A 27,685-nucleotide genomic window follows, 5' to 3' on the forward strand; every position below is an offset into this window, starting at 1 on the left:
GGTAAATGGAGAGACCGAAACCGGAGGTGAAGGAGTGAGTGGAGGGGGGAAACGTGAAAAGAAACGGAATCAAAAGGAGGGTGGTCGGGATGTACCTAGCGCGCCATAGAGGGAAGAAACGACAGACGCTCGCCATCACCGTTACATAAACCGTGCTGTCTAAATTTGGTCTATGTAAATCTCGCTTTTAGGGGACCATGCCGAAGTTCCAAATGTAAAACATCTTTTCAACACCCTCCCTGTATGGAGGTCGTTTGGTTACGGTTCGTTTATGGACAGATGCCGTGATGCCGACGCGTGGCTCTCGCGTGGTTCATCCAGGAGACCTCAGTCACCCCTTACGTGCGCCAGTATTTTTCCTTAGCACCTGCCATTCGTCCCGCATGTCGTGCTCGCCGTGCGTCGGCTCGAGCTCATCGCTGCTGACGACGAGCTCCACTAGTTACATGCTCAAAAACTTCTCCTAAATATTTTCATTCCACTAATTACCATATACATACATTAGCAAGAAGTATTCATCATTAATATGTAAGGTGCTCTTGCCGTCATCAGGTAGATATTGTTCGAGATGGTGAGTGCAGCATGGGCTAGGGACAGTCCAGCACTGTGTTGCGTGGATTTCAATGTAGATATAGCACTGCTGCGAATCACATCAGGAGACCGTCCCGCATGAGTAGTGTGCAAAGTGCTTGCGGCCATCATAGCCCAAAAATCTGAATTCACATTTGCTGGAGAGCTACCATGTATATATATATCTATTCAGCAGTTGGTACTAGTCCGAATCTGTGTCACTACTCGTTCATTCATTGTGCTCATGCCCGGAAGGAGCATCTGATGAGAAACCATCATTGACTTGAGACCCAGAATGCCTGACAACTGAGCGACCTTCGTGTGGACGATGAAGATCCAGCACGGGCATCCACTCCTCGCCACCTGCATCTTCTCCAACAGGAGGCACTGCAGCATGGGCAGAAACCACAAGTTGAACGTCTTCATCATCATTGAATGCATAGAAGCATGCCAAAAGCTCACTATACACTGTCCAAATGTTCTCACGATGCACGATCGGGGCTCCCAACTCTTGGTAGAATTGGGCAGCACGCACTGCAAATGCGGGAGGGACAAGCTGGAAAACAGGATAGCCCAATTCTCTCAGATGCCACTGAACAAACCCACAGCATAATATATTCCGACATCTGTCATGAAACATGGACTTGGCAAACTTCGAGAGGATGACAGAGGCCCGGGAGTTCGCCATCTACATGAACTACGTCCGGAAACTCGGCTTCGAGGAGACGCCAGACTACGACTTCCTCCGTGAGCTCTTCACAAACACAGACTGACACAGACTGCTTCGAGCCTCGGTGGTGCGACGCCGCATGAATATACCATCACGTACATGTTGTGGAGATTACCGTCCAGTTATGCATACTAAGTGGACCTGCACAGTTCGTTCAAGCAGAGCCAGCAGTCCTATCTTTAGCGTAATAGACTCGCCTCACGTTTTCGCCGCTGCAGATCCTCCGCCAGCAGTCCGACGATTCGAGCTCGAGCTTGGTCTCTTGCTCCGTTGGCCGTGACATCCCCCAACGTCGACGCGTGTCACATTGTACAGCGTAGAGCTGGAGGTGTTCATCCAGATGGGATGAAACGGAGGTGTTTCACTTTCTCAGCTGGCAGCGATCGTCGTCATACGCGTCTCTGCCGCTTGCCGTCGACATCATCCCATCCGTACCTTTCGTCTGTGAGACCTCCGACGCTCAGAGATGGCAGCTGGGTGGGCGAAGCGTCGCTGATCCGAGCTCTGCTTCGGCTTATCTGCTGCTCTCTAATAGCTCGGCAACCTTCTCTACCTCTGTTGGAGGTGTGCGGATTAGCAATCCGGCATCTACGGAAAGGTCCGGGAAAGGTCCGTAGGGTTAGGATTAGTAAGGACAATGTCTCGAGAACAGTCTGGTAGTTTCTAGTCTTTTAGTTTACAGTATATAAGGAGCTCAACAGGCTTCTATGTAGTTAAGCCAATTTCTATCCTCTTCCACTCGTAGCCCGAGGTGCAGTTGCTTACAACCTCCCGACCTATATTGTCGGTCGCAGGCATCAGCGGTCTCTTTCAGGACGTCCTGATGAACATACACCTCATTACACCCATACAGATCGCGTCATTCGTGCCGTGGACATCATTGTGAACACCGACCAACCCGCGCGCGCATGGGTAGTGGGCTGCCTGCGCGCACAAAAGGTTATCGACTCATTGTAGTACGCACCTGTTGATCTCAACCCCGAGTGATTGCGTATGGGTTCTTGGAGACATTGCAGGATGTGGAGATATTTGTCCTACGGTACGCGCCGTTCAGTGCTTAAGTTCCTTCCAGCTCGTCCCGCACCAGCTTCAGGTTTCGGACGGCACTGGCGAGCATCTGCTGCCCATACTCGAGGGAGGAAACAGCCGCCTCAGCTGGATTCGAGACGTCGGACGCCCAGGAGAATGAGCATATATACGCGAACGTGTCGGGTCCAGCACGCCAATGCGCATAAGTGTCCTCGCAGCCTACGGAGGTTTGAAGGCCAGTGCTCCACTTGTAAGCTCGGATCTTCGCTCATCTTGGTGCAGCTGCTCATCGTGCACGGCGCGCACCCGCAAATTTCGCCAAGTAGCTCGTCCGAATTCCTGAGATGACTCCGTCTCTCGTCTCACTCCTCTCGCTCTCGGAACGACCTCCTGCTGCACCCGACCTTCTCGAGTGAGACGTGCATCTTCTACGCGAGCATACCCCCTGCTGCCATACGCGAAGGCCGAAAAGCCGGACGTCTGCCTCACGCTCCGATCGACTGGGCACAGGCGCTCCCCCAAGTGAGTGTACAAGCGTACACTCCGGTGCACGCCTCGGCCTTAATTTTATGTCGCCGTCGATGTCCAATCGGCCACCCGCGTTTTGGTGGACATCGACCATGTATGGCGAGGCGTCGAGGTGGTCGGTCGGACGTGTCAGGATCGATGAAGCCGCTGAGCGCTATGCCGCGAGGACAAATAGGACATCCGAGACGAGTCTCCCCCCCCCTTCTTCTCTTCTTACCGCGGGTGCATCGTCTATCTCGATGCTCCGATCAAGAAGTGGGACCTACCGGTATACTTATTCCGCACGCTGAATGGTGAATGGAACTCCTCCGTCGAATCCTCCTGTTGAGTCTCTCGAAGGATACACATCCCCCATTAGGAGTGATATGCGGTAAAAATTGCTTGTAGATTATCTGTACTGACCTATCGCTCGAAACGCCCCAAAACTTGTACGATCGTGGACGAACATACGAACCCTCTCGACACGATAGTCACATTGCTGTGGATGCTGCGGACGCGACATCTGACAAGGTACGCGAGGTATGGGACACGTTCAAGGAGGAGAACTACGAAGGTGAGCCTCACCATGCATATACGGATGAAACTCACGCATTTATAGTGCTCGAGCAACTTCCCCTATCTCTACAGCGTTCGTTTACGTTGCAGGCCCGGTGTCGGTGTCGACGCCATGGCCAGGTACTCGCAACTGTGCAACTTCTTGGACTAGGTCATCTACCGCGAGAGCATCTTACATATTCATGATCAATATCTTGCTATGTACATAGTAATTAGTGGAATGAAAATATTCAGAAGTTTTTGAGCATGTAGTGGAGCTCGTCGTCAGCAACGATGAGCTCGAGCCGACGCACGGCGAACACGACATGCGGGACGAATGGCAGGTGCTAAGGAAAAATACTAGCGCACGTAAGGGGTGACTGAGGTCTCCTGGATGAACCACGCGAGAGCCACGCGTCGGCATCACGGCATCTGTCCATAAATGAACCGTAACCAAACGACCTCCATAGTATTGCTAATCCGCACACCTCCAACAGAGGTAGAGAAGGTTGCCGAGCTATTAGAGAGCAGCAGATAAGCCGAAGCAGAGCTCGGATCAGCGACGCTTCGCCCACCCAGCTGCCATCTCTGAGCGTCGGAGGTCTCACAGACGAAAGGTACGGATGGGATGATGTCGACGGCAAGCGGCAGAGACGCGTATGACGACGATCGCTGCCAGCTGAGAAAGTGAAACACCTCCGTTTCATCCCATCTGGATGAACACCTCCAGCTCTACGCTGTACAATGTGACACGCGTCGACGTTGGGGGATGTCACGGCCAACGGAGCAAGAGACCAAGCTCGAGCTCGAATCGTCGGACTGCTGGCGGAGGATCTGCAGCGGCGAAAACGTGAGGCGAGTCTATTACGCTAAAGATAGGACTGCTGGCTCTGCTTGAACGAACTGTGCAGGTCCACTTAGTATGCATAACTGGACGGTAATCTCCACAACATGTACGTGATGGTATATTCATGCGGCGTCGCACCACCGAGGCTCGAAGCAGTCTGTGTCAGTCTGTGTTTGTGAAGAGCTCACGGAGGAAGTCGTAGTCTGGCGTCTCCTCGAAGCCGAGTTTCCGGACGTAGTTCATGTAGATGGCGAACTCCCGGGCCTCTGTCATCCTCTCGAAGTTTGCCAAGTCCATGTTTCATGACAGATGTCGGAATATATTATGCTGTGGGTTTGTTCAGTGGCATCTGAGAGAATTGGGCTATCCTGTTTTCCAGCTTGTCCCTCCCGCATTTGCAGTGCGTGCTGCCCAATTCTACCAAGAGTTGGGAGCCCCGATCGTGCATCGTGAGAACATTTGGACAGTGTATAGTGAGCTTTTGGCATGCTTCTATGCATTCAATGATGATGAAGACGTTCAACTTGTGGTTTCTGCCCATGCTGCAGTGCCTCCTGTTGGAGAAGATGCAGGTGGCGAGGAGTGGATGCCCGTGCTGGATCTTCATCGTCCACACGAAGGTCGCTCAGTTGTCAGGCATTCTGGGTCTCAAGTCAATGATGGTTTCTCATCAGATGCTCCTTCCGGGCATGAGCACAATGAATGAACGAGTAGTGACACAGATTCGGACTAGTACCAACTGCTGAATAGATATATATATACATGGTAGCTCTCCAGCAAATGTGAATTCAGATTTTTGGGCTATGATGGCCGCAAGCACTTTGCACACTACTCATGCGGGACGGTCTCCTGATGTGATTCGCAGCAGTGCTATATCTACATTGAAATCCACGCAACACAGTGCTGGACTGTCCCTAGCCCATGCTGCACTCACCATCTCGAACAATATCTACCTGATGACGGCAAGAGCACCTTACATATTAATGATGAATACTTCTTGCTAATGTATGTATATGGTAATTAGTGGAATGAAAATATTTAGGAGAAGTTTTTGAGCATGTAACTAGTGGAGCTCGTCGTCAGCAGCGATGAGCTCGAGCCGACGCACGGCGAGCACGACATGCGGGACGAATGGCAGGTGCTAAGGAAAAATACTGGCGCACGTAAGGGGTGACTGAGGTCTCCTGGATGAACCACGCGAGAGCCACGCGTCGGCATCACGGCATCTGTCCATAAACGAACCGTAACCAAACGACCTCCATACCCTGGGCCTCTTCATCTGGTCTCTATTATCTGGCACCGTGGCTGACGCATCGCTGCGGTTTGATAAATCCCGCTGTTTCAAGACGGCAAGTGTATTTTGGGCCCTTTCGCACACCGCTCTAGAAACACCAAATCCCACGGAGAGGCACCCCAAAGGCATCCAATATGAAAACGACGGCTGTAATTACTCGAGCTTACCGTCGTACGAAGTGTTATAGCACGTTTAGCTCGAGCTGCACCAGGTCATCGGCAATAATACTGAGGTAACGCGCCCCTTTCACCCGCTGAAACTCCATAGACGAATGTCTCCGTCATCGCTCCCCGATACAATCTTATCCTCCCCAAGAGCAAGGCAGGTCACCGCCCCTCTATGTCCTACCAGAGTTGCTGTGCAACGGCCTTCTTCGCGAACCCACACCTGCAACAGCCATCAGAGTTCCTTTCATACAGCCATCTGACACGCACGGGACTCACCTTAATGGTGCGGTCATGGCTCCCGCTGACGAGGCGCAGCTTGTCGCTCGCGACCGCCCAGACACCCTCGATGTGTCCAAACAAGGTTCTCATGGCCTTGCCGTTATCAATGTCCCACAGCTTGATCGTGTTGTCCAAGCTCCCTGAAATGAGAACGCATTTCTGCGACTTCTCGCTTCTAGAATCCCTTGCTGCCTTGTCCTTGCCCTTCTTCGACTTGCTGGGGTCGGGCTCCGGCAGCTCGGGATGGACGTATGCAAAGGGTGCAGGGGGAATATTGGGTATAGAATGGTACAGGTGAGGATCGAAACCAGGAGGATGAACGAACACATTCGGCTCCGACAGAGCTGCAGGAGAGTCAGGCCGGCTAGGAGGACTCGAGTAAGCCCCGTCCGCTTGCTCGTCGGTATCAGGGCCGGATTCGTCACATTCGTCGTCCAAGACTAATAGCTTGAGGCTTTGCACCTGACCAACATGACCCTTAAACTGTCGCACGCACGTCCGAAGCGAAAGATCCCAAAGTCTGATTGAGCCATCGTCGGATGCCGAGAACAACATCTTCCCAGGATCAATATTGGGTGCAGAATCTGAGGACGCAGATAGGCCGCCTTCCAGAGCCGAATCCGCAGCGGAGGAAATGGAAGAACATGATGACTTCGACCCGTCCGAGTCCCACAGTTGTACCGCATTGACCCAGTCACAGTGCCCCCGAAGCGTGAAGCACTCCCCCGTCCTGAAATTCCACACCTTGACTGTTGTATCGACGCTACCGCTGGCAAGCACGTTCGAATCAAAGCACAAACACACCACACCCTCCGTGTGTCCCTCGAGCGTTCGAAGGCATGTACCGGTCCGCCAGTTCCACACACGCATCGTATGATCCATGCTTCCCGTGATGAGCTTCGCATCGTCGAATTGCAAGGCGCGGACGGCGCGTGTATGTCCTGTAAGACAGTGTACCTCCTTGCAGGTCTCCATATTCCAGACGCGCACAGTACGGTCGTACGACCCGGTGATGAGCACCGGGAACGCAGGGTGAGACAACGTCTCATCGAACTGCAGACACATTACGCCGTCCGTATGTCCCTTGAGGGTGCGCACCGTGCATCGCCCGCGACGCCAATTACGCTCGATCTTGAGTCGTTCACAGTACACATCTTTCCATGGTCTAGTGAGGGCATCGGACGGTGAAGGATTACTAGGCACAATGAGGGGGTTCGCAGGAGAGACAGGTCTGCTAATATCGGACGACAAAGGAAGCGACGACGACGACGGAACAGGCGAGTCACCGTGCTGCAGATCCAAGTCCTGTTTCCTGCGCTTGGCTGATGGCTCAAGATTTAGGGCATCCTGCTCGAGTTCTCTCTTTCCAAGTACGGGAGACGTCTCTCTCGAGGCAGGCGACGGGCATGGGGAGGCGGACGAAGGTATGCGAACGGCGCGACGCTTCTCCAGGATCGGCAGACCCCAGCCGCACTTGAGGCACTTCTGTCCTATATGCTGCTCGCAGATTCCGCGCCAGAGGATGTCGTCGTCCGCAAGGCTTCTCCACTGTCGGCTCACCTGGGCAGCGCGACAGAGGGACGTGGCATCGAGATAACCCAGAATCTTCAGTGAAACCTCCCGCGGGACGACGGCAAATGGGTCAAGGCGGATCAACTGTGCGAGTTGGTCTGACAGAAGGGAGAGTTGGGAGAAGCAACACATGGTGAGAAGGCCTTGGAGAATAAGTGCGCGGCGAGGATGGGATGAGGAAGAGAAGTTGGACCATACTGCATTGACTGCTTCGCGTTCTTGGACGGGCAGCGCATCGAGAGCCTAAGTCGATAGGAGTGAGCACAACCGTACAGAAGAGCGTACAAGGAATAGTGAAAGGAAGGCGGACATTAGCACATCAAAGAGATGGACAATACCCACGGTGTCAACGGAAGATCAAAGTCTTCCGTTAGTCGGGGGAGGTGGGAACAAGCGAAGATTCGGCTAAGTGCAGCTAGCAGCTCGTGGATAGACTGGATGTATATGACAAAGGCGGACGGAAGACGCCCTTACCTGCTGCAGTTTTAGATTCGTACCCTCATCTGCCATGCGCTGATGGCGCACACAAAGTTTCCTCGCCGTTGGCGGGGCCGGTGACGGCTGAGACTTGGGCTGGTCGGGTTCAGAATGGGCTACCTCAGACGGTGCAGGAACGATCCGTGCGGAAGCGGTATCGAGAATGGGTGGATGAAAGATGGTCACGGTCGGGGGAGGCGGCGTGGGCGACCTGGAGGACCCTGCGGCGAGGCGAGGAGGAGGGAGGGTATCGCAGACATAATGAGCAGGCATTGCTGAGGACATGGAGGTTGGGAGAGAGTAGCTTGCTGAGCTGGACTGAGTGGTCGTCGCTGGGCCTGCACGCTGAGTCGCGTGCCGAGTGCGCGACATGGCGCAACACCGTGCAAACTGTGACTCACTGCCTCTCTTCCATCGCACAATCCCTAGGCCTTCCAACACCATTCGCCAGCTCATTCATACTTAGATTCGTCACAACATCGGTGCGTAACATATGCAACACAAACTACAGCCCCAGTGGCCGGCACAACACGACGTCGCCTACTTGAGCCCATACATATATACGGAAGCGGAGGAGGGCTGTTCGACACAAGATATATAGAAACGCGCTCGCGTATAAAATCTGGAAAGCAAGCCAAAAATGCCTCTGGCAACATGAAAGACACCACCGTCAAGGCTCCTGCGCCTCTCAATCCAAAGAGATCCTCAGCTGCTCCAGTGGTATCGGCACGAAGTTGTCCAGATGAATCCCACGTGAGGCCAGCTCCTTCTCGCAGTGAGGGGGCACAAGCTGCCGCGTCAGGTCTGGTCGCACTGACAGCTCTGAAACGCGCAGCAGGTCACCGTTAGTATGTCATCCTCTCTCATGCCGCACAGGCTGGACACCGGCGCTCACCTTCCCGAGTGAAGTCAAAGAGTGGAGGGAAGTCCTTCCCGTTAGGCATTTTTGCTCCTTCTACTCTCAGCTCGTCATAGAAGGGTTGGCACATCGCCTCTACAGCGCTCAACCGCGCCTCAGGTGTGTACTCCAGCAACTTTGACACGAGATCGATGGCTTCTGCTGCCGTACGAGGCCGGAAGACCTGGAAACACCAGGTGAGCCAATGCCACCCCATCCGCCTGTGTGACTCGCCTTGGAGAAGGGATGAGGCTTGATCTGCGGGAACTTGTGTTCCATGTAGTTGGGGTTCATCGTCTTGATTTGCTCCCGTGAAGGTGTTCCGAGTACCTTGATGATCTCCACGAGCTGATCAATGCCACTCTCGCCCGGGAAGAGTGGCTGCCCCAACATTAACTCGGCCATGACACATCCCGTTGACCAAATATCTTCACGGGCGATAGTCAGCACCCTCGTTCGGTAAAATTAGACAGCCAAATATGAGGCGTTCTTACCGATATTCGTAGTATAGTTCGTTGCACCGAAGATGAGCTCCGGCGCCCTGTAGTATCGCGAGCAGATATAACTGACGTTGGGTTCGCCCGCAACCAAGATCTTGGCTGAGCCAAAATCACAGAGCTTGAGAACACCCGTCGCAGGATTGAGGAGAAGGTTCTGCGGCTTGATGTCTCGATGACAGATGCCAATAGCGTGAATGTACATTAAGGACCGGAGTAGTTGGTACATGTACAACTTGATTTGTAGCATTGGCATGGGCTGCTTGAGCTTGGCATAATGGCGACTGGCCCTGTAGACAGTTTCGGGTACGTATTCGAGTACAAGGTTGAGATACACTTCATCTTTCTTTTGTACTGGGGTCAGCGCGACTGTTCTTGTTGAACTTGCTGGAGGCAGGAGTATAGAGACCTTACCTTATCACCGTTAGAGTAGAAAAAGGCCTTGAGGTCGACTACATTGGGGTGTTTGACAAGCCTCATAATTTGCAATTCACGGTTCTATCGGAGGGGAACGCCATAGAGTTGGCAATAAGCAAAGAGCATTCTTGGGCACGGCAGTCGGGCAGAATCGTCGCAGGAAAAATGAGAGGTAAGAATGATCGGGCATACCTTGAACCTCTTGTCCTGCAAAACTTTCTTAATGGCAATCTCAGATGATCCCTCCGGTTCGTCGAGGAGCTTGGCTTGAAAGACTATGCCGAAGGAGCCATTTCCGACGACTTTGCAATTGGTGTAGACGAGGTCTCGCATGTCCCCCGACTTGCCGTCGGAAGCGACAACCTTGACGATCTTGCGGGGATCATCGACGGCTAAAAAAAGGGAATAGATGCGACGGAGGCAAAGTGAGCAAGACATTAATTATCGGACACGGCGGAGCGATTTGACAAAAAGGCGGAGAGTCGGGCTTGGCGACACATTTGGGGGGCAAAGCATGACGAGAGTGGCAAACGGATAACGTACGTGATATCTTGACGCCATTAATGGGGCCGTGAGCAGCCATGTGGAGTGGTCGAGGGATGGTCAGAATACAGGATTAATGTTCGGTGCGATCGAGGCAGTTGGCCGGGGTGGGAGACGGCTGGTAGAGGACGACGAACGGAGAGGAGCGAGGAGGGAAAGACGATGGAGGAATGAATCGAGGAGCGGGAGGAAGAGCAAGCAAATAGCGGAGGACACGGTGAAGTGATGGAGGAGGAAAGAGGGGTGAGCAGGCGCGGGAAGAAGCGGTCACCAGACCTCGGCGCCACCCAACACAACAACGACCTCTGCTTGCTCTTCAGCTCTGGGATACATCGATAGCCCTGAGCTGGAATGGAGTGAACCTGGACGATGTGCTGCAATGCACTGCCAGCTTTGAAGGCTTGTAAGTACTGTATATGCTCGGCGAGTCGCGTTCCATATTTATTATTTAATGCTGACCAGCAGGCAGCGTACGTCTCGTGCAAGCGTCTGTACCGAGATACCTGCCGTCAATACAGTCTTCCGAGTTATCGTCGTGTATTTCTCGTACAACTGCAAGAGTCTACAAAGCGGTTTCCGCGATAATACATAGCATTAGCACTTTTATTCTGATGCGTCGGGCGAATCACGTGACCAATGAGCTGGAGTGCAGCAGCTGCACCGAGCATTCTCACCGGCGGGCGTGTCGAAATGTTCGCAGCAAGACTGTCAAAACGCATCCGCTTCCGCCCCGCGGTCTCGGCGAGGAATGTCTCATCGACAGCATGCAGGAAGTCAGATGCTCTCTTCGTCGTCAGTACTGGACATGTCAGACCATTCGCGATACTCACCCGACCGGTACATTTAGCACCGCGACACAACTTATAACAACCCCAAGGTCGGTGCTCGCCATTTGGTCGTCAAATTTTTACTTACCGTGGTTTAGATTCCATTTGAATTCAATGCCGCGAACACGAAGCGCGCCCAGGAGATCATTTCACATTACCCGCCTCAATACAAGAAGGCTGCCGTCATTCCTCTGCTAGACTTGGGCCAGCGACAGAACAAGGGTTGGACCAGCATCAGTGTCATGAACTACGTCGCTAAGCTGCTCGAGATGCCCCCTATGCGCGTGTACGAGGTCGCCACCTTCTACACCATGTTCAACCGGTGTGTCGCCTCGCCTTTCCGTCGTCGCTCGTTCACTAAAACCGTGCAGCGAGCCCATCGGTGAGCATTTCGTACAGGTGTGCACGACCACCCCGTGCATGTTACGCGGTGGGTACGACATCCTGAACACCGTCTGCGACCACCTGGGCGGCGTCAAGCCTGGCGAGACCACCAAAGACGGGAAGTTCACCGTCATCGAGGTGGAGTGCCAAGGTGCGTGCAGCAATGCACCAATGATGGTTGTCGGTGACGACTATTACGTGAGTGCCCTCCGCTCGTTTACCTCGGATCATTGAGTCTGCAAGACATTAACCGGATATGTGCAGGAGGACTTGACGACGGAGACAACCAAGAAGATTCTTGACGCGTTCAAGAAAGGCGAGAAGCCTAAGCTCGGTCCTCAGAGCGGTCGGCACACAAGCGAGAACTCTGCCGGTCTTACCGCGCTGACTTCCAAGGTCAGTACCCCGTTCTCATCACCGCTCATTCCAGTTAACATACGTTGTCGCGAAGCCGTACGGTCCTGGCGAGTTTTGCACACCAGAATTCAGCTAGACAATATGTAATGCTTTGAAAGTCCATATATTCCGTCAAATGCCAGTCGCAAGGTATCGATGGGTGTGGTAACAAGTACTATGGGCAGCCTGCCCTGGTATTGTGGTATGATTCAGTCATCTCCTAATCCATCATCAATACCGTACATCCCCTCTCCACCGTCGGGTAGCCTCTCAACAATGTACCTGTGGTGAATTTGTCAGAACACCGGAGGACGGCTTGCAACTCGAGCTTACTCGATCTCCTCTTTGAGATCGTCGCAATAACGCTCTGCACGGCAAACAATAATCAGCCAACAGTTCTCGGAGGATGAAACGCGCAATCCTACCTAGCGGAAGATCAGATTTGTCCAGTCCTGCAAACCCGTCAGTCCTGGAAAATCCATGCGAAATTTACGGAACAAACCGAATGGCATCTCAATCTCGTCCGCAATGCCTTCGATGCCCATCAACGTGAAGGCCACGACGGTCACGATCGGAACCATTCCCCAACCCAAGTCTTTAATGAGTGTGAATGGGAGAACAAACAAATAAAGTGTCACGCATTGCTTCAGGTGGATGCTGTAAGACCGTGGGATGGGTGTGTTCGCGACGCGCTCCATAGCGGTCATCATGTCTACCATTCCTTGAACGCTAGAAGGGAGGGGTCAGTGGAACAGTCTCCATTCACGGACACACGTACTGAACATTCAGCGCGTTGGTGCCTAATATTGTTTGACGCATTAGGTGGATGGGAAGCAGACAGAAATATTTGACATCGTCTTACCAGCAGGGCCAACCGTTTCCAGATAACCGTCACGCTTGAACAAAAATATCATGCGCCACAGCTCATGGGCAATTCTGTGCAAGTCTCAGCTTACAGATGATGTATGTTAATAATGTAAACGCACACCAAAGGCAAAGGCGTCGACAATTGTTCCGGGTTCGCGTTGAAATCAATCGTTTGGTGCAAAGTGCTCATCAAGGGCGTCCTCGACCCTTGCACACCAGGCTGTTTCAACTTATCCTTGCTTCGCTTCACGCGGACACGTTTTGTCGCGTCTGGTGAGACCACCGAGCTCCTTTCGCTGTCGACCTCGTCTGTGCTCCCAACACGGCTGTTGCTCCGGGACGTGCGCGCCGTGGCAGAATATGAGACGAAAGCAGAGGTCTTACGAGAATTAAGGCCATTCTGCCCCAAACGTGCAGTAGACGCAGGCAATATTCCCGCATAGTCTTCCCAGTCCAGTCCATCCTCGCCACGCAGGTAATGTTTCACAGTGAAAGCGAAACATACGCAGAGCTTAAGCGCATCAACCTTACGGCGCCGGAGCTCGATGGCAGTCAGGTTAGCACTGGGCGACTTGCCCTTCGAGATGTCGTCTGCTGGAGGTACAGCAACGTTCACCCAGATCAGGCGAGAAAGATTGCGAATCTGCATTACGGCTCAGTTATCTCGTAAGTAGCAATATGTTCACATTTTGACGAACGTGAGATGTCATAGTCCCAAAATCCTTTCGACCTTCATAATAACGGTCATAAGATGTTCTGCGAAAACATTCAATGAGCGAGGAAATCGCAGAACGAAAAACTCACCCATTCCTGAAAAAATAGCGTCCCGTAGTCATGTACAGCATACGCCGAGAATCTGACGGAATACACACCGAAATACTAGTATAAGACCTACCTAGACGCGTCCATGAAAAGTGAGATGTGTCCAATAATTGCGAGAACGCGTGGAGACTCACAACCACAGCTAGTAGTGGAACCACTGAATTTGTGAGAGAGATATCTGCTCCACGAGCTGACGCCCATGCTACGATGCTTGCGAACACGGTAACAGTCAAGACGGGTCCAACAATGCGGGGCACGACCTGCAGCAGCATACACACGTCATGGGAAACGTTGCACCGAAACTTAGGAACAGAACACATACGCTTCCTTTAACACGCAGTACATCCGGCAACCAGGAATACTAAAAGGCGCGTCGTGAACTTCAAAACATAGATTCGGATCAGCCCACTGCAGACCTTCCTCAGCCGCTGCCGGGTTATGGTCTTGAACTAGGCAGGATGTCCGACGGTCAGTTACATATATTCCATAGACCTGAAGTACTGGAAATCACTTTTGTGGCCTGTATGATTGATAGTGAAGCCTTCGTCACTGTCGTCATGGTTGGTGGGTTGCTCGTTACAATGGGGTATGGTCGTGTTCGTCAGTGTGTGCATTCACACAGGGCGCCGCGGTTGGCGTCACGAGCAACTCGTGTATGTCAGAGGTGAGCTAGTGGTCTCTGTGTGGAGACAATGGAGAGCCACAGCCACTTCCCCGATGCGGTTGGTTTCCGTGCGGCCCGGACCGCTTCCCCGCACCAGCACTCAAGAACACGCGGCCGACACTCAGTACATACATAGACGTGATTTTGACAGTACAATCCTGGTACCTACATGCGCGAACTACGTGAGCATCGAGAGTACAACAAATAGCGGCCACGTGGGTACTGTCACTAGCAAATGACGCCGTTGCGGTGCAGAGAGATCTCGAACCGGTAATCGCCCTTACGCAGGGACGTGATCGCTTCAGATGTCTTTGCTTCGGGCTTCCAACCACTTCAGAATGTCACCAGTAGAGCGCTGCGACGAGATATGAGAATCCGAAACCACAAACTGGAAGAAGTGTACACTGACATCAATCCAGGCAGCCTTCGTGGTCATGTTCTCTAGCGCCTGCTTGAGCATCATATCATATTTCGACGTGTCCTTGTCCTGCAAAATTTAATTTAGTAAGACTATCAAACGAAAGGTTGAGCGACAATACCTTGAAAAACTCCACCGTCTCATCATGATCCTTGCGCGACGAAAGGGATCCGAACGCAACCTCGTCAGGATGGATCAAATCAACGCCAGCTTCGTAGATAGTATGCTCTATGAGGCTTACCTCAACAAGAAACCTGAAATTTGTAGTGGCAGATAGTCGCTTGAGAAGCTAGAAATTAGAGCCCATCCTTAGCAACGAACCTCCAGGCAGGGCAAGGTCTATATCATACAGTCTCGTAGTGCCTTTTGAAAGCATCCTTGCCGAACGCCCTCATCTTGAAGTTACCTCCAAAGCCAGAGAAGTAGTACATCAGATCCTGATCGCGGGCATCCGTCAACGTGTACCGGACGGTTTTCTCGGCCAGCGCGAAGTCTTGCGTGGCACCAAGTGCACGGATAGCTGCAATGCCGGATGTTGGTGTCTTCGGTTTGGCGATGATTTGCTTGACGGCGTCCCATTCCTTCTCACCACCATACTTGACGGCCTGAAATGCGAGCTCCAAAAAAGAACATTTCTAGTAAGCACGGGAAGGCATACCGCTATATATGTGACACGCATCAGATCAGCAGGGATGGAGGAGTCGTCGCCGGTGCTCAGATAGCGCGCGAAACGGCTGGTAAGCTCTTCGACAACTCTGACAGTGACATCATGCGAGCCGGTATAAATGAACATCACGAAAGCAACATCAGACACGATAGCACTTACCCTTCATCCCCTGAACTTGCAGCATGTCCAATTGCCAACGTCCGTAATTGCTGAGTATCGACCGAGTCGCTTTCAGCATTCTCATATCCAAGACGCTGAACGATAGGCACAAAGAGTTCCTTGTAATGCAAATCGTGAGCACTCAGAGTATGCAAATGCGCCTTGCGTATGACTGACTGACTTACTCGGCGCAATTTCTTCAGTGGATCAACGACCTCAGGGTGCTCCCACCAAGTTGATGTGATCTCACTGAGATTGCGCCCAACGCTTTCCCAGACGAGGTCTATCCATGAAAACATATCAGGATCACGAGGTCACCAACGTAAACGACTTTCGACTCACACTCTTGCTCGTTGCGCAGAACCTGGACCAGAGACAAAGCGCTGCTAACATCAGCAAACCCGGCCTTAGCAAGCGCAAAGGCATCGTTAACTATGCCGATACGATCTTCCACGGAGAAAGGCGATGGTAACATGACTGCTTGGTTACCAATCTTCACCAATCGCTCCGGAGTGTAATGGACACGGTCTGTCTCAACGTTAGCGCATACAAATCGTCTAATCTAGTACAATACGTACAGACACCGACTGTTCCTGCATTAAGCTTGAAAGGCTTCCTGGTATCAATGGGAATGAACTTCTCGCGCTCATCGAGTACGATATTCTTCTGCACGACCACGTCCCCCTGCTCTGAAACGGTCAATAGACTGAGTGGAATAACCCTGCACAAATCAAGCCGTCAGAGTAATGCCCTCCGATGAGAGCACTACGAATACCAGATGGTTTCATCGTCCTTCGGTGGTGCGGGACCAGTTTCCAAGAAGCGATTTTGGCGGACGCGGATCCCATCCGCTATTTCAGTCACTGTCAGAACGGGGAAACCAATCTGTGAAGCACACAACTAAGTCAGTATACAGGCCATGGAAATAATACAGCTGCACTGCAGATACCTTCTTGACCCAGTTATCCATCATCCGGGGAATATCGCGGCCTAAGGACGGGGTGATTAACTGGCCTTAAAGCTCTGCTAGTAGAGAACTGTGTAGTTACCAGTAGCGGTCTGGATACCTTCCCAGAGATCTCGCGTTACACTGTTCGCATACAAGTGGTTCTTGAGATAAATGGACACGCCCTTGAGGAAGCGCTCCTCCCCGACGTAGTCCGACAACATCCGCAGGACTAGACGTAGTGATTCAATGACATTTAGCATGCAGAATTTATAGTCTCCAGATGCCCACCTGAAGCCGCTTTGGCGTAGGAAAGAGAGTCAAATATCTTCATCACGACACTTAGTACAAACTGAACAGATAAGGTCGGTCCTCACTTGGTCAATCATGCTGGCATCTGAACATTCAACCTCAATAGGGTGAGATGACAACTTGCCGTCCAAGTCAAGCGCTTCCGACAAATCACCAGTGATGAAGCTAGTATATAGCTTCCACTCTGGGAACACTCTGCACACCACGTTTCGTTATGAGATGAATGATATCATGTGGAAGCGCTTACTTGTCTACCGACCGCAGTGAGTAATCTGTGCAGCGTACTATGCAAGCATCTCACCTAAGATAATGACTTCGCCCATCTAGGTATGGCCAATGTGTCTAGTGTCATCGCTCTCGGAAAACATAACGCAGAAAGAGTACGGACCAGAGAAGCGAATCCTGCAAAGCACTGTTAGATGTGGTTGTACCGTATCAGATTCAACACGCACCCTCGTTCAAGTACAGGTTGTCCCACCACTCCATCGTAGTGATGTTTCCAAACCTGAAGCGTACCGAATCAGCAGGAATGATTTACTACGTCAAGATGTAACTCACCACATGTGAGCGACTTCATGACTTTGAACTGTAGCGACTCTCTTTCTGGCTGCCAACTCAGCCTTCTTGGAATCCAATAAGAAGGCGGTAGTTCGACCTGTGATCAAACCCTATAACAAGTACATGAGTAAACTGCCCTGTCTGTATGAAGAAACGGTGAACGAACCCAATTCTCCATAGCACCTGGACGTAATTGTGCATGTCAGATGGTTCAATCGACCGCAAGGCCATAATGGACAAACCAGAATCAAAGTCGTGGGCCTCATGGGATAAATTAGTAACATAAAAGAAGCTCGCGCTGAGGTCTTGAACTCACAACGAGAGTATCCAACTTTGGAAGGGGATATTCAATCTCGAACATCTGCTCATACAGTGGTAGCACCTTCCGTTTCACCTCGAGAGCAAAGTGGGCTTGATCAATAGCCTCTGGTGTAGCTGGACAGGAAATTGATCAGAGGACGACAGAGCATGAGGGCGTGCGGCATACTGTAGATACGGAGCGGGCGAACTTTGCCAGTGAGAGGACTCGTGTACGAGCTTTCTAAATGAGCGAAGTGACCATTTGCAAAGGCAACTATATATGTGGACATCTGCAGAAACGTCAGAAACGTCATGTTTAGAGACTGAGACTACGGACAGGAGGAGTGGTCTCAAAGCGTGTGATCTTCCAATCCCCAGGTTTTTCACTAACGCTCGCGAATTTCTTTGATAGCCACGCAATTGCATGCTCCCCTGTAGTTTCAGAGATAGCAGGCATGTTGCTCAGATTGACTGTATCTGCACGCGAAACAAGAGTGACGGCGAACGTGGCCTTTAGAGCAGGCTCGTCCCAGCAGGGGAAAGCTTTTCTTGCATACGTAGACTAGCGATTGTACAACTCAGTAAAAGCATGAACCTTTGACCGTTTAAATTCACCTCAAACTGCGTTAAAGTGTAATACTTGGGCTTCCCTTCCCCTCCGCTGGTCGAACGGTAGTACCCCGTCATACCAGAGGTCAATTCCCCGCTGAAAGCAATTTTCAGCTGAGCCTTTGACCCAGCGGGGAGGGGACTGGGGAAGCCAAATGCTGCTCGCTCTGAGACGGTATCTATGTTGCTAGACGAAGGTGTTTGTTCTGCCCGGAGGGCTTCCGAATACAGAGCCACATCTCCTAACTTCAGATCTTTCACATGGAGAACTACTGTCGAGGTCTCTCTCTGAATATGAAGACTATGGTATCGGTGACAGGTTAGACCCTGGACGCAGGCATGTAACACTCAAAGACGCACTCTACATGGACGACACCGTCAAATTTGAGCTGTTCCAAATCGGTTCGTATCGTCACGTCGTAGTGTCTAGGTCGGACATCGGTCGGAAGACGATAGCCATCTTGAAGGACAGGTTGAGTAGACATCGTCCTGTAGGGAATCGTAGTAGAACAAGTGGAAGAGAGGATCTTGGATCTGGAAGAGGGGTAAGTACTCAGAGCACGAGCACAAAGCCTGGAGCCGTGGGCGTGATCGTTCTGGATGATGATGATGGTGGTGGCTCTGAGTGGTCGACAATGGGCTTGATGGGTGGAGGTGCTAGCACTGCGATAATTAATAATCAGTGAAGATGTGACCGCAAAATTCGTCATGCAAAGCTGACAGTGCGTGGATTCGCTTGACTGAGACGTTCCGGAAAGCAAAAGATGGGATGGGATATATACGACCGGCTGTTGTTTTGATCAACAACGACGGTGGGGACATCAAGAACTGCTTGCCTACGTGTAGGACAAGACGTAGTCGAATGCGCTGCACGAATATTGGCACGCGGCAAAATCGAGAGGACTCTGTGACTGTACACATCCAGATTTGGCAAGTACTGTATTTATGATGGATTTGAATCAAGCAAAATCACTTTGACATACAGTACAATATTACCAGGCCATCGCAGTCACCAGAGAAACGCTGAAAGGAACCGCAGGCCGAGACAAAGCTACTGATTTCGAGGACCCGCACATTAGGTTACGGCCGTTGCGTAGGATTGAAATGTTTAGCACAGGCACCGGTGCATAGCTTATTAGGGCGCACCCAGGTTCAAACGTTCACCCTTCATGCAACGCAAGCTCCAGGATGAGCGGAATTTCTAGAAATTGTCTATTATACCATTACACATACTTCCTATATCCTATTAGTACTTATCCTATGCACCCTGGTACTATAGAGTCACGGGACGGAGAGTACGAAGAGAGGCCGGAGGATGCCGGCCGGTGGAAGTGCCGCAGCGGCTGAGCTCATACGCTCGTCGCTCGGTCACCGCCTCCTCCCCACTTACTCATAGTCCGGCTTCATCATTCGGTTTCTTGCTTTCTCTCTGCCACTACCCTATTACTTTGCGCACAAATACTACCAGGCGCCATGTCGTCGGCCCCACAGAACGCACCGTAAGCCCCTCTTATCTATCACTTTTCCCCACCGTCTAATTTTTGCGACAGGAAAAAGATCAGGATTACGGGTGAGCACAGTTAGGCACATCCCCGTTTGAATGTTCTCCTGATCTTGCCGTAGTCGTTGCTGCCGACGGTCTGTCCAAGCGCGAAGTTTTTCGCCTTCCCGATCCTTTCGCTGTTATCACTGTGGATGCAGAGCAGACACACACCACCAGTGTTATCAAGAAGACTTTGAACCCTTACTGGAATGAGAGTTTCGATATGTGAGTCTATACTGGGAATTCTACCTGGTGAAAATACTGACCATCAGGTAGCACCGTGAAAGACTCGTCTGTAATCGCCGTTCAGATATTCGATCAACGCAAGTTCAAGAAGCGGGATCAAGGATTCCTCGGTGTCGTCAATGTTCGAGTCAGCGATGTCATTGACCTTGAACTCGGTGGACACGGTATGTAGTCTGAAAAGTTCAGTCTCGCCGCAAACAGCTTAATGCGTATTGCCAGAAATGCTCACCTTGGACTTGAAGAGGTCCAACGACAACCTGGTCGTTCACGGCAAGTTAATAATTTATTTGTCGACCAACGTCAGCCAGCCCATCAGCAACCCTGGTCCCTCCCAAGTGAGCGGCGTTACCGACGCTCTTTCCGGTCTTGCGATCAACAACAGCAGCGTTTCGCCAGCGGCAAGCAGCAACAACCTTACCGTCGGTAGCTCACTCTCTCGTACCTCCAGCGCTCAAGCTGCAGGACCAGATAATGCGAGCACACACATTTCCATGCCCACGCCCAGTGTTGCCCCCGCACCGGCGGAACCAGAGCAGCCAGCAACGCAGTCGCAGATTCCCGCTGCGACTCGGCCCTCGAGCATCGGCGGGGCGGCTGCCGCCGCAACAGGCGCTGTGCAACCAGTGGCTCAGGTCGCGAATGCTGCCGCTACGGCGCAGACGGCGTCCAACAACAACGCTCAGATGCGGAACTTCAATCCTCACGAGGACCAGTTTGGTCCACTGCCGCCTGGCTGGGAGCGCCGAATCGATCCCCTTGGGCGTACATATTACGTCGACCATAACACTCGCAGTACCACTTGGAACAGACCATCCGCGAGCCAGACTGTCAATACCCACGCCCAAGACGGGGAGACTAACGCTGCGCGTGATCAACACAACAGACGTATCTTGGTAGACGACATGCTTGAGGCCGGTAACGTCGCTCGCAATGGCTCAGCCACTGCCCATAGCAATACCGCTGCTGCTGCAATCGCCGCGAGCAACAATCTGACAACGTCGGGCGCAGGCCCTCTCCCTGCTGGCTGGGAGGAGCGATATACCCCAGAAGGCCGCCCATACTATGTCGACCATAATACACGGACAACGACATGGGTCGATCCTCGTCGCCAGACCATTATCCGTGTGATGGGTCCCAACGGTCAGAACTCTGCCCTCCAGCCGCAGACCATCTCCCAATTGGGGCCCTTGCCCTCCGGATGGGAGATGCGTCTCACGTCTACGGCTCGTGTGTACTTTGTGGATCACAACACGAAGACTACCACGTGGGACGATCCCCGCCTGCCGTCGACACTGGATGCCAATGTGCCGCAGTACAAGCGCGACTTCCGTCGGAAGCTCATCTACTTCCGAAGCCAGCCCGCTATGCGTGCGCAGCCGGGCAATTGCCAGATCAAAGTCAGGCGTAACCACATCTTCGAGGACAGTTACGCCGAGATTATGAGGCAGACACCTAGTGACCTCAAGAAGCGGCTGATGATTAAGTTCGATGGGGAGGACGGTTTGGATTACGGTGGTTTGTCCAGGTTGGTCTTCTGTTTTTCTCAGCGTAGCGTATCGCTCAAGTTTCGTTCAGAGAATTCTTCTTCCTGTTATCGCACGAGATGTTCAACCCCTTCTACTGTCTGTTCGAGTATTCGGCGCACGACAATTACACTCTCCAGATCAACCCTGCATCAGGCGTGAACCCAGAGCACTTGAACTACTTCAAGTTTATTGGACGATGCTTGGGTCTTGGTATCTTCCATCGTCGTTTCCTGGATGCGTACTTCATCACCGCGTTCTACAAGATGATTCTCAAGAAGAAGGTGACGCTTGCGGATCTCGAGAGCGTTGATGCAGAGCTCCATCGCGGCTTGACGTGGATGCTGTAAGCGGGCTCTGATTATGCGCCTCCTAATTTCGCTCACGCTCCCCTCAGGCAGAACGATATCACCGACGTTATTGACGAGACGTTCACCACCACCGAGGAACGATTCGGCGAGATGGTCACTGTCGAGCTCAGGCCGGGTGGTGCGGACGTCCCTGTCACCGAGGAGAACAAGAAAGAATACGTCAATTGCGTTGTGGAGTACCGTATCTCCAAGCGCGTGAAGGAGCAGTTTGACGCATTTATGTCTGGCTTCAGTGAGCTCATCCCGCAGGATCTCATCAACGTCTTCGATGAGCGCGAGTTGGAGCTCCTTATCGGCGGTATGTCCGAGATCGATGTGTGAGTGATCCTCCTTCCTCCGACAAGTCACTGGCTGATTGTTGATACTTGCGCTCAGTGACGACTGGAGCAAGTTCACGGACTACCGCGGGTACGAGGTCAGCGACGAGGTCGTGCAGTGGTTCTGGCAGTGCGTGCGGAGCTGGCCGCCGGAGCGCAAGTCCCGTCTGCTGCAGTTCGCTACGGGCACGTCCCGTATACCGGTAAATGGCTTCAAGGATTTGCAGGGTTCCGATGGTCCACGTCGGTTCACGATTGAGAAATCTGGCGATCCGAGCCAATTGCCCAAGAGCCATACTTGCTTCAATCGTATTGATCTGCCGCCTTACAAGACTTACAACACGTTAGAGCAGAAACTCACTCTTGCCGTCGAGTGCGTCCCCTTTCTTTTGTGCGTAAGATTCTCGTTGACGTGTCGTCCTATAGGGAAACGGTCGGCTTTGGCCAGGAGTAGAGGATATCCATCTCACCATGCCCGCTCTCATCTGCTTTGTTCCTGTTTACGTCTGCTCGTAGGCTCTTGATCAATTCCGCCCCATCCTATCCCTGCCCGTTTTACGTGCTGCCGTGGTCGTTTGTTGTGGTTATAGCCGTCGATCTATGCAATCCCCGATGACTGATGTTGTGCCGGACGTTTCGCCCTGCTTGTCCCTTTGTACATATATCGAACTTGCAGCAATTAGTGCAACCCATTCGCACTGGATCGTCCTGCAAGAACTGAAGACGATACAGGTGGTCTACTTCTATTTCTAGTTCTAGTCTTACATGGCCCATGACAGCATGGTGGCATAGAAACCTCTTTAATTCCCAAATATCTCCCGCTTGTTCAGGTGTGGGCGGGGATTCGTGGGGTCGATTTCGGCGAATCTGCACTCGGCGGGGTAAGCACGGAACGGGGGAGGCGGCGCAAGTTACGCACGGAATGAAGACAGTCGGGAGATTGTCGTAGTGGAGCTCAGGGTACTTGTCGCTGACGACCTTAATGAGCTCGTTGAACATGAGCTGCGGGAGTACGTCAGCGATCTGACATACGCCGCCGGGGCGAGCAGCGCACGCACCTCATACCCCCGCGCGTTGAGGTGGAGGCCGTCGGTGAGGAGCTCTGAGAGGCGCGCCACGTCCTCGCCGCACGCCTCCCAGAAGCGCGTCCAGATGTCGACGACGGGCACACCCTCGCGCGCGCCGACGTCCTTGACAGCGTCCGCGTACTGGCGGGTGACCTCGAACTTGCGGTCGAGCTCGCGCGCGGGGTCGTTCTCGCGGATGTGCGCGAGCCACTGCTCGGGGCCCACGGGCGGCGGGGTGATGAGCAGGATGCGGGTCGCGGGGGCGTAGCGTGGAGAGGAGGGATTGGTCACGGCGTGGATGAGCTCGGCGAGGTTCGCAGCGAACTTTGGGAGCGGGACGTGCTGTGCCGTGGGGGGGAGCGCGGCGTCGTTCGCGCCGAGCCAGATGGTGAGCAGGCGCACCTTGGGGACGTGCTGCTGCTGGGCCTGGTTTGCGAAGCACTGGGCGCACGTCGGGTCAGGATGGGCGACTGTGGTGCGTAGGGCCTGTGCGCACCTGCTCGAAGACGGGCTTGATCCACTCGGTGTTGTACCCGGACATGCCGCGGTTGAGCACGTCCAGCTTGCGGTTGTACACGACTGGCGGTGGTCAGCACACACTGGCCCAGGGTTGAACGGTGGGCATACTCACATGCAAGTCGCTGGGCGAAGCCGCCTGCCTCCCAGCCGCCCTGGGTGAGGGAGTCGCCGAGGAGCATGATCACGTCTTGGACGTAGGCAGCCATCGTCGCTAGTCAGTGCAGCGTGTTCAACGGGGTGGGATCAGTTTTATAGAGGCGGGGTTCCGGATTGCACAACTTTTCCCGCGACTCATTGAAACAGATCGGGATGGCGAACCGAGATAGCACCGTGGTGCACACAGCGGGGATCATCGTCGATTATTGTAAAGATAGTATTAGCCGGGTTCAAACTTACATGTACAATACACATTCGACGGATATAATCTATACGCTCTCACCGAGCATGCCTACGTCGCGGTGCAGGGCAGCAGGATCTCGAGGAACTGCACGCCGCCATTGAGTTGGCAGCAGAGAACGGTCTCCCTATCGGCGGAGGAGATCGTGTCCGAGGGACCCAGAGGGGGGTATGGCCGCCGGTGACGAAGACGCCTGCGAAGGTGACGAGCTAGTGGTCGGAAGGGTAGTCTCCCTATAGTGGTAGGTCGGAAGAGCAAGGGAAGAGGGGCGGAAACGCGGGGGCTCAAGATGCTCGCTGGACGGGGACGCGAAGTGAGAGACGGTGAGTGAGAGGGACGGTCACGTCGCAGGCAGTCGAGGAGGGGCCCCTCTGCGAGAAGAAGGCTGTCTCCTCAGCCACGAAGGGGAAAGAGCCTCGGGTGATGAGGACATTACCCGCAGACGTGTTGGTTGATGCTTGCAGGTACCACTGAGGAGAGGCAAGCCTGGTCTGTGGAAACGTCCTGTGGAGATGTCAGACTGAGAACATGTTAGACTTGCAGCGAGCGAGTTCGTGACTCGAAGACTCAGCAAAATTTCCCAGAATATTGGGCGAAGCATGTCCTACGAAAGAGAGAGGAGAAGAAAGACGCGCGGGCGCAGGCCCCTGCTTGCTCGCTGCCGCCATTGTCGAGCAGCCCGTCCTCCTCGCCGTCGCCACCAACGACCATCACCCACCCGTCGTCGTCACGATGCCCATGCACACGTTCGATCCTGTGCGCGATGCGGTGATGAACTCGCCCACCGTGTCCAACGTGCACCTCGACATTCCCAAGCGTGTCAACAACATACCTTTTCCGCCCTCGCCGCCGTCTGAGGCGACGCCGCCAGCGAGCAGCCCCATCACCCGCCGTGCGACTGACCTGTGTGTCCTGCTCAACGCCGACGAGCCCCCCTACGAGACACCGCTCTTCACGCCGACGACCCCGCGCAGTCACCCGACGCTCTCCCATCTCCTCAACGACCCCGACCCCCCCGACCAGCTCTCCCAGATGGCTCCTCTTCGCCGACGTGCCAGCGCCGACCTCTCGCGCGATGCCATGCACGATGTGCCCCGCGAGGGCTCCTACTTCGCGTGGCCCGCTCACTCGAGCTCTTCTCCTCAAGCCAGCGCCCTCGCTCTCCCGGGCTCTCTTCCCACTCCATCCCACGCAGCGACGACGCCTCACCGTCACACACGCTCCCCAGCCGTCTCTGCGTCCTCCAGCGCCGCGTCTTCCCGCCCGTCCACCGCCTCTCGTCCGTCTGCCAGCCTCTCCTCCATCTCAGCATCTATGCCCTTGCAGCTCTCTCACTTCCCCCGTCGTTCCTCCAGTGCCAACATCTCTCCCTCTCCCGACATGCCACCACCCCCCTTGCCGTCTTCCCAGACCACCGCACCCGGGCCCTCGCCCTCTCCCTCAACCTCCAGCTCTGCCAATTCTTCCCCGGTCGCAAGCACCCGCGGGCTTGCCTCTCCCGCTCCCTCCTTTATGTCCAAGCTAAAGCCTTCGCCCAAGCCTTCATCCCCTTCAAAGCCCCCAGAGGTCCTACCCACCTCGCCCGCGCCCTCAAAACTCCCTTACGCGCCCACCCGCCGGCGCACCCCCGCAGGCTCCGTGCTTATCCCTCTCTCCCCAGCCGAGCTCGCTCGCTACCGCAACTACTCCGGCGGCGTCGGCACCCTCATCCTCCGCAAGCGCAAGCGCGACGACGACGATCGCGATGGCACCGGCAACGGCGAGCGCGCGCGCAAGCGACCCAATGACGGGGATGCCGGCGAGGACCGGCCAGACGGCGACAGCGTGCCCAAGCGCAGGCGTACCGGTGACGTCGGGCTCGTGGTCGAGCACTGTGAGTCTCCATCCGGGCTATTTCTGAACGTCCCTGAACACGCTCTCGCATGTAGATAACTCCCGCCCGGACGTCGGCGTCACCCAGCGCAAGGACTCGCCCATCATCGGGCTCAAGAGCTTCAACAACTGGGTCAAGAGCGTCCTCATCACGCGCTTCGCACACCCCGTCCTCGCTGCGAGCCCCGTCGCCAGCGGTGGACCCGGGCGCGGGCGTGTGCTCGACATCGGCTGCGGCAAGGGCGGGGACCTCACCAAATGGGCCAAGGCGAAGGTGCGCGAGTACGTCGGCGTCGGTGCGTTTTCCTTCCTGCCCCACCTCTTTCCCGCGCTGATCCGCTCGCCCGTAGATATCGCCGCGATCTCGGTCGAGCAGGCCGCCGCGCGTCATGCGGGCCTCCGCGCACCACGCTTCACCGCGTCCTTCTTCCCGCTCGACTGCTACACGCACGCGCTGAGCGCGGCCCTCCCGCCGGCCGTGCTACGCCCGTTCGACGTCGTCTCGCTGCAGTTCTGCATGCATTACGCGTTCGAGAGCGAGCGCAAGGTGCGGCAGATGCTCGAGAACGTCGCGGGCGCGCTGCGACCCGGCGGGGTCTTCATCGGCACCATTCCGGACTCGGAGCAGCTCCTGTGCGTCTCTTCTGTCGATCCGCGCCTTGATAATATGCTGATTCGTCCGACAGCGCGCAACTCGACGCGCTGCCGCCCAATGTGGAGGAGCTGACGTGGGGGAACAGCGTGTACAAGATTCGCTTCGAGGACCGAGCGCAGCACCCGCTCTTTGGGCACCGCTACTGGTTCTTCCTCAGGGACGCCGTCGATGACGTACCCGAGTACGTCGTGCACTGGGACAACTTCGTGCAGTGCGTGCTCCCTTCCCCTTATTTTTCCGTCCCCCATCTCTACTAATGCTAATGCGCGTCTCTGTTCCTTTGCAGGCTCGCGGAGGAGTACGGCCTCCAGCAGATGTACCGCAAGGAGTTCCACGACGTGTTCGAGGAGCACCACGAGCACGCCGAGTTCGGGCCGCTGCTCGAGCGCATGCACGTCGTCGACGCGAACGGGGAGAGCCAGATGGACGAGGACCAGTGGGAGGCTGCCAGTGCGTATCTTTTTTCCTGCATTCGTCCCTGGCGCGCGCTTTTTGTGTGCGCTTCTATGGTGCGGTGGCGCTTGATCGTCGTTTCCACTGTTGTGATGGATTCCCGACGACTATTGTTCTTTCCCCGATACGGGCGTATCGCCAGGCGTTCACACCGGTCCACCGCACACGGCATCATCTCGGTCACCATCCTCAATATCATTTTTCTGTTACACGCGCTGACCGCCGTTCTTGCCTTGCAGACATCTACGTCGCGTTCGCATTTACAAAGCGCTAGAAAAATAATGTTTATCATCAGAGTTCGATGGAGCTCCCCCCGTCTATAGACGGCCCATGCATTCCATGCTACACGTCTCGCCGCTCCTCTTCCCGCCATCAACGAGGACGAACGCGGCCGTCGCTGCTCTAGCCGTT

General features: G+C 54.0%; 8 protein-coding genes across 8 annotated transcripts; 3 read left to right on the plus strand and 5 right to left on the minus strand.

The window, feature by feature from the left end:
* Positions 1–5,778: 5,778 nt before the first annotated feature.
* SCP_0409850 (Probable E3 ubiquitin ligase complex SCF subunit) lies at positions 5,779–8,399 on the minus strand (the record flags this gene model as incomplete). Its single annotated transcript, XM_027757712.1, has 3 exons — positions 5,779–5,919; positions 5,976–7,793; positions 8,025–8,399. The coding sequence occupies 3 exons, from the start codon at positions 8,397–8,399 to the stop codon at positions 5,779–5,781; spliced, it is 2,334 nt and encodes a 777-aa protein (XP_027613513.1).
* A 316-nt stretch (positions 8,400–8,715) lies between these two features.
* SCP_0409860 (Protein kinase gsk3) lies at positions 8,716–10,422 on the minus strand (the record flags this gene model as incomplete). The annotated part of the gene is made up of 7 exons (XM_027757713.1): positions 8,716–8,849; positions 8,923–9,109; positions 9,160–9,353; positions 9,420–9,768; positions 9,837–9,920; positions 10,032–10,231; positions 10,383–10,422. 7 exons carry the CDS (start codon positions 10,420–10,422, stop codon positions 8,716–8,718), a joined length of 1,188 nt encoding a protein of 395 aa, XP_027613514.1.
* A 596-nt stretch (positions 10,423–11,018) lies between these two features.
* SCP_0409870 (NADH-ubiquinone oxidoreductase 24 kDa subunit, mitochondrial) lies at positions 11,019–12,086 on the plus strand (the record flags this gene model as incomplete). Its single annotated transcript, XM_027757714.1, has 6 exons — positions 11,019–11,174; positions 11,230–11,259; positions 11,308–11,531; positions 11,581–11,791; positions 11,858–11,989; positions 12,045–12,086. The coding sequence occupies 6 exons, from the start codon at positions 11,019–11,021 to the stop codon at positions 12,084–12,086; spliced, it is 795 nt and encodes a 264-aa protein (XP_027613515.1).
* A 112-nt stretch (positions 12,087–12,198) lies between these two features.
* SCP_0409880 (UPF0187-domain-containing protein) lies at positions 12,199–14,237 on the minus strand (the record flags this gene model as incomplete). Its single annotated transcript, XM_027757715.1, has 14 exons — positions 12,199–12,271; positions 12,323–12,356; positions 12,415–12,441; positions 12,492–12,718; positions 12,768–12,789; positions 12,852–12,925; positions 12,976–13,499; positions 13,555–13,612; positions 13,661–13,666; positions 13,729–13,751; positions 13,813–13,938; positions 14,001–14,039; positions 14,095–14,127; positions 14,190–14,237. 14 exons carry the CDS (start codon positions 14,235–14,237, stop codon positions 12,199–12,201), a joined length of 1,314 nt encoding a protein of 437 aa, XP_027613516.1.
* Positions 14,238–14,643: 406 nt separating this feature from the next.
* On the minus strand, positions 14,644–18,796 carry SCP_0409890 (Aminopeptidase 1; the record flags this gene model as incomplete). The annotated part of the gene is made up of 27 exons (XM_027757716.1): positions 14,644–14,697; positions 14,752–14,829; positions 14,882–14,941; positions 15,002–15,049; positions 15,111–15,365; positions 15,419–15,515; positions 15,587–15,705; positions 15,772–15,869; positions 15,929–16,114; positions 16,165–16,307; positions 16,362–16,471; positions 16,536–16,576; positions 16,636–16,764; positions 16,824–16,860; positions 16,910–17,039; positions 17,092–17,095; positions 17,146–17,167; positions 17,233–17,246; positions 17,297–17,349; positions 17,403–17,512; positions 17,569–17,585; positions 17,645–17,663; positions 17,719–17,837; positions 17,890–17,992; positions 18,040–18,264; positions 18,318–18,612; positions 18,672–18,796. 27 exons carry the CDS (start codon positions 18,794–18,796, stop codon positions 14,644–14,646), a joined length of 2,691 nt encoding a protein of 896 aa, XP_027613517.1.
* Positions 18,797–19,784: 988 nt separating this feature from the next.
* SCP_0409900 (E3 ubiquitin-protein ligase RSP5) lies at positions 19,785–22,765 on the plus strand (the record flags this gene model as incomplete). Its single annotated transcript, XM_027757717.1, has 9 exons — positions 19,785–19,810; positions 19,862–19,881; positions 19,935–20,079; positions 20,131–20,264; positions 20,320–21,625; positions 21,676–21,969; positions 22,021–22,311; positions 22,370–22,684; positions 22,738–22,765. The coding sequence occupies 9 exons, from the start codon at positions 19,785–19,787 to the stop codon at positions 22,763–22,765; spliced, it is 2,559 nt and encodes an 852-aa protein (XP_027613518.1).
* A 346-nt stretch (positions 22,766–23,111) lies between these two features.
* SCP_0409910 (SGNH hydrolase) lies at positions 23,112–24,103 on the minus strand (the record flags this gene model as incomplete). Its single annotated transcript, XM_027757718.1, has 5 exons — positions 23,112–23,178; positions 23,231–23,313; positions 23,370–23,819; positions 23,875–23,957; positions 24,010–24,103. 5 exons carry the CDS (start codon positions 24,101–24,103, stop codon positions 23,112–23,114), a joined length of 777 nt encoding a protein of 258 aa, XP_027613519.1.
* Positions 24,104–25,026: 923 nt separating this feature from the next.
* SCP_0409920 (hypothetical protein) lies at positions 25,027–27,548 on the plus strand (the record flags this gene model as incomplete). Its single annotated transcript, XM_027757719.1, has 6 exons — positions 25,027–26,167; positions 26,223–26,462; positions 26,517–26,799; positions 26,853–27,032; positions 27,108–27,271; positions 27,514–27,548. 6 exons carry the CDS (start codon positions 25,027–25,029, stop codon positions 27,546–27,548), a joined length of 2,043 nt encoding a protein of 680 aa, XP_027613520.1.
* Between the last annotated feature and the right edge of the window lie 137 nt (positions 27,549–27,685).

Source organism: Sparassis crispa (assembly GCF_003851025.1).
Source record: "Sparassis crispa DNA, contig_000003F, whole genome shotgun sequence".
NCBI classification, from domain to species: domain Eukaryota; kingdom Fungi; phylum Basidiomycota; class Agaricomycetes; order Polyporales; family Sparassidaceae; genus Sparassis; species Sparassis crispa.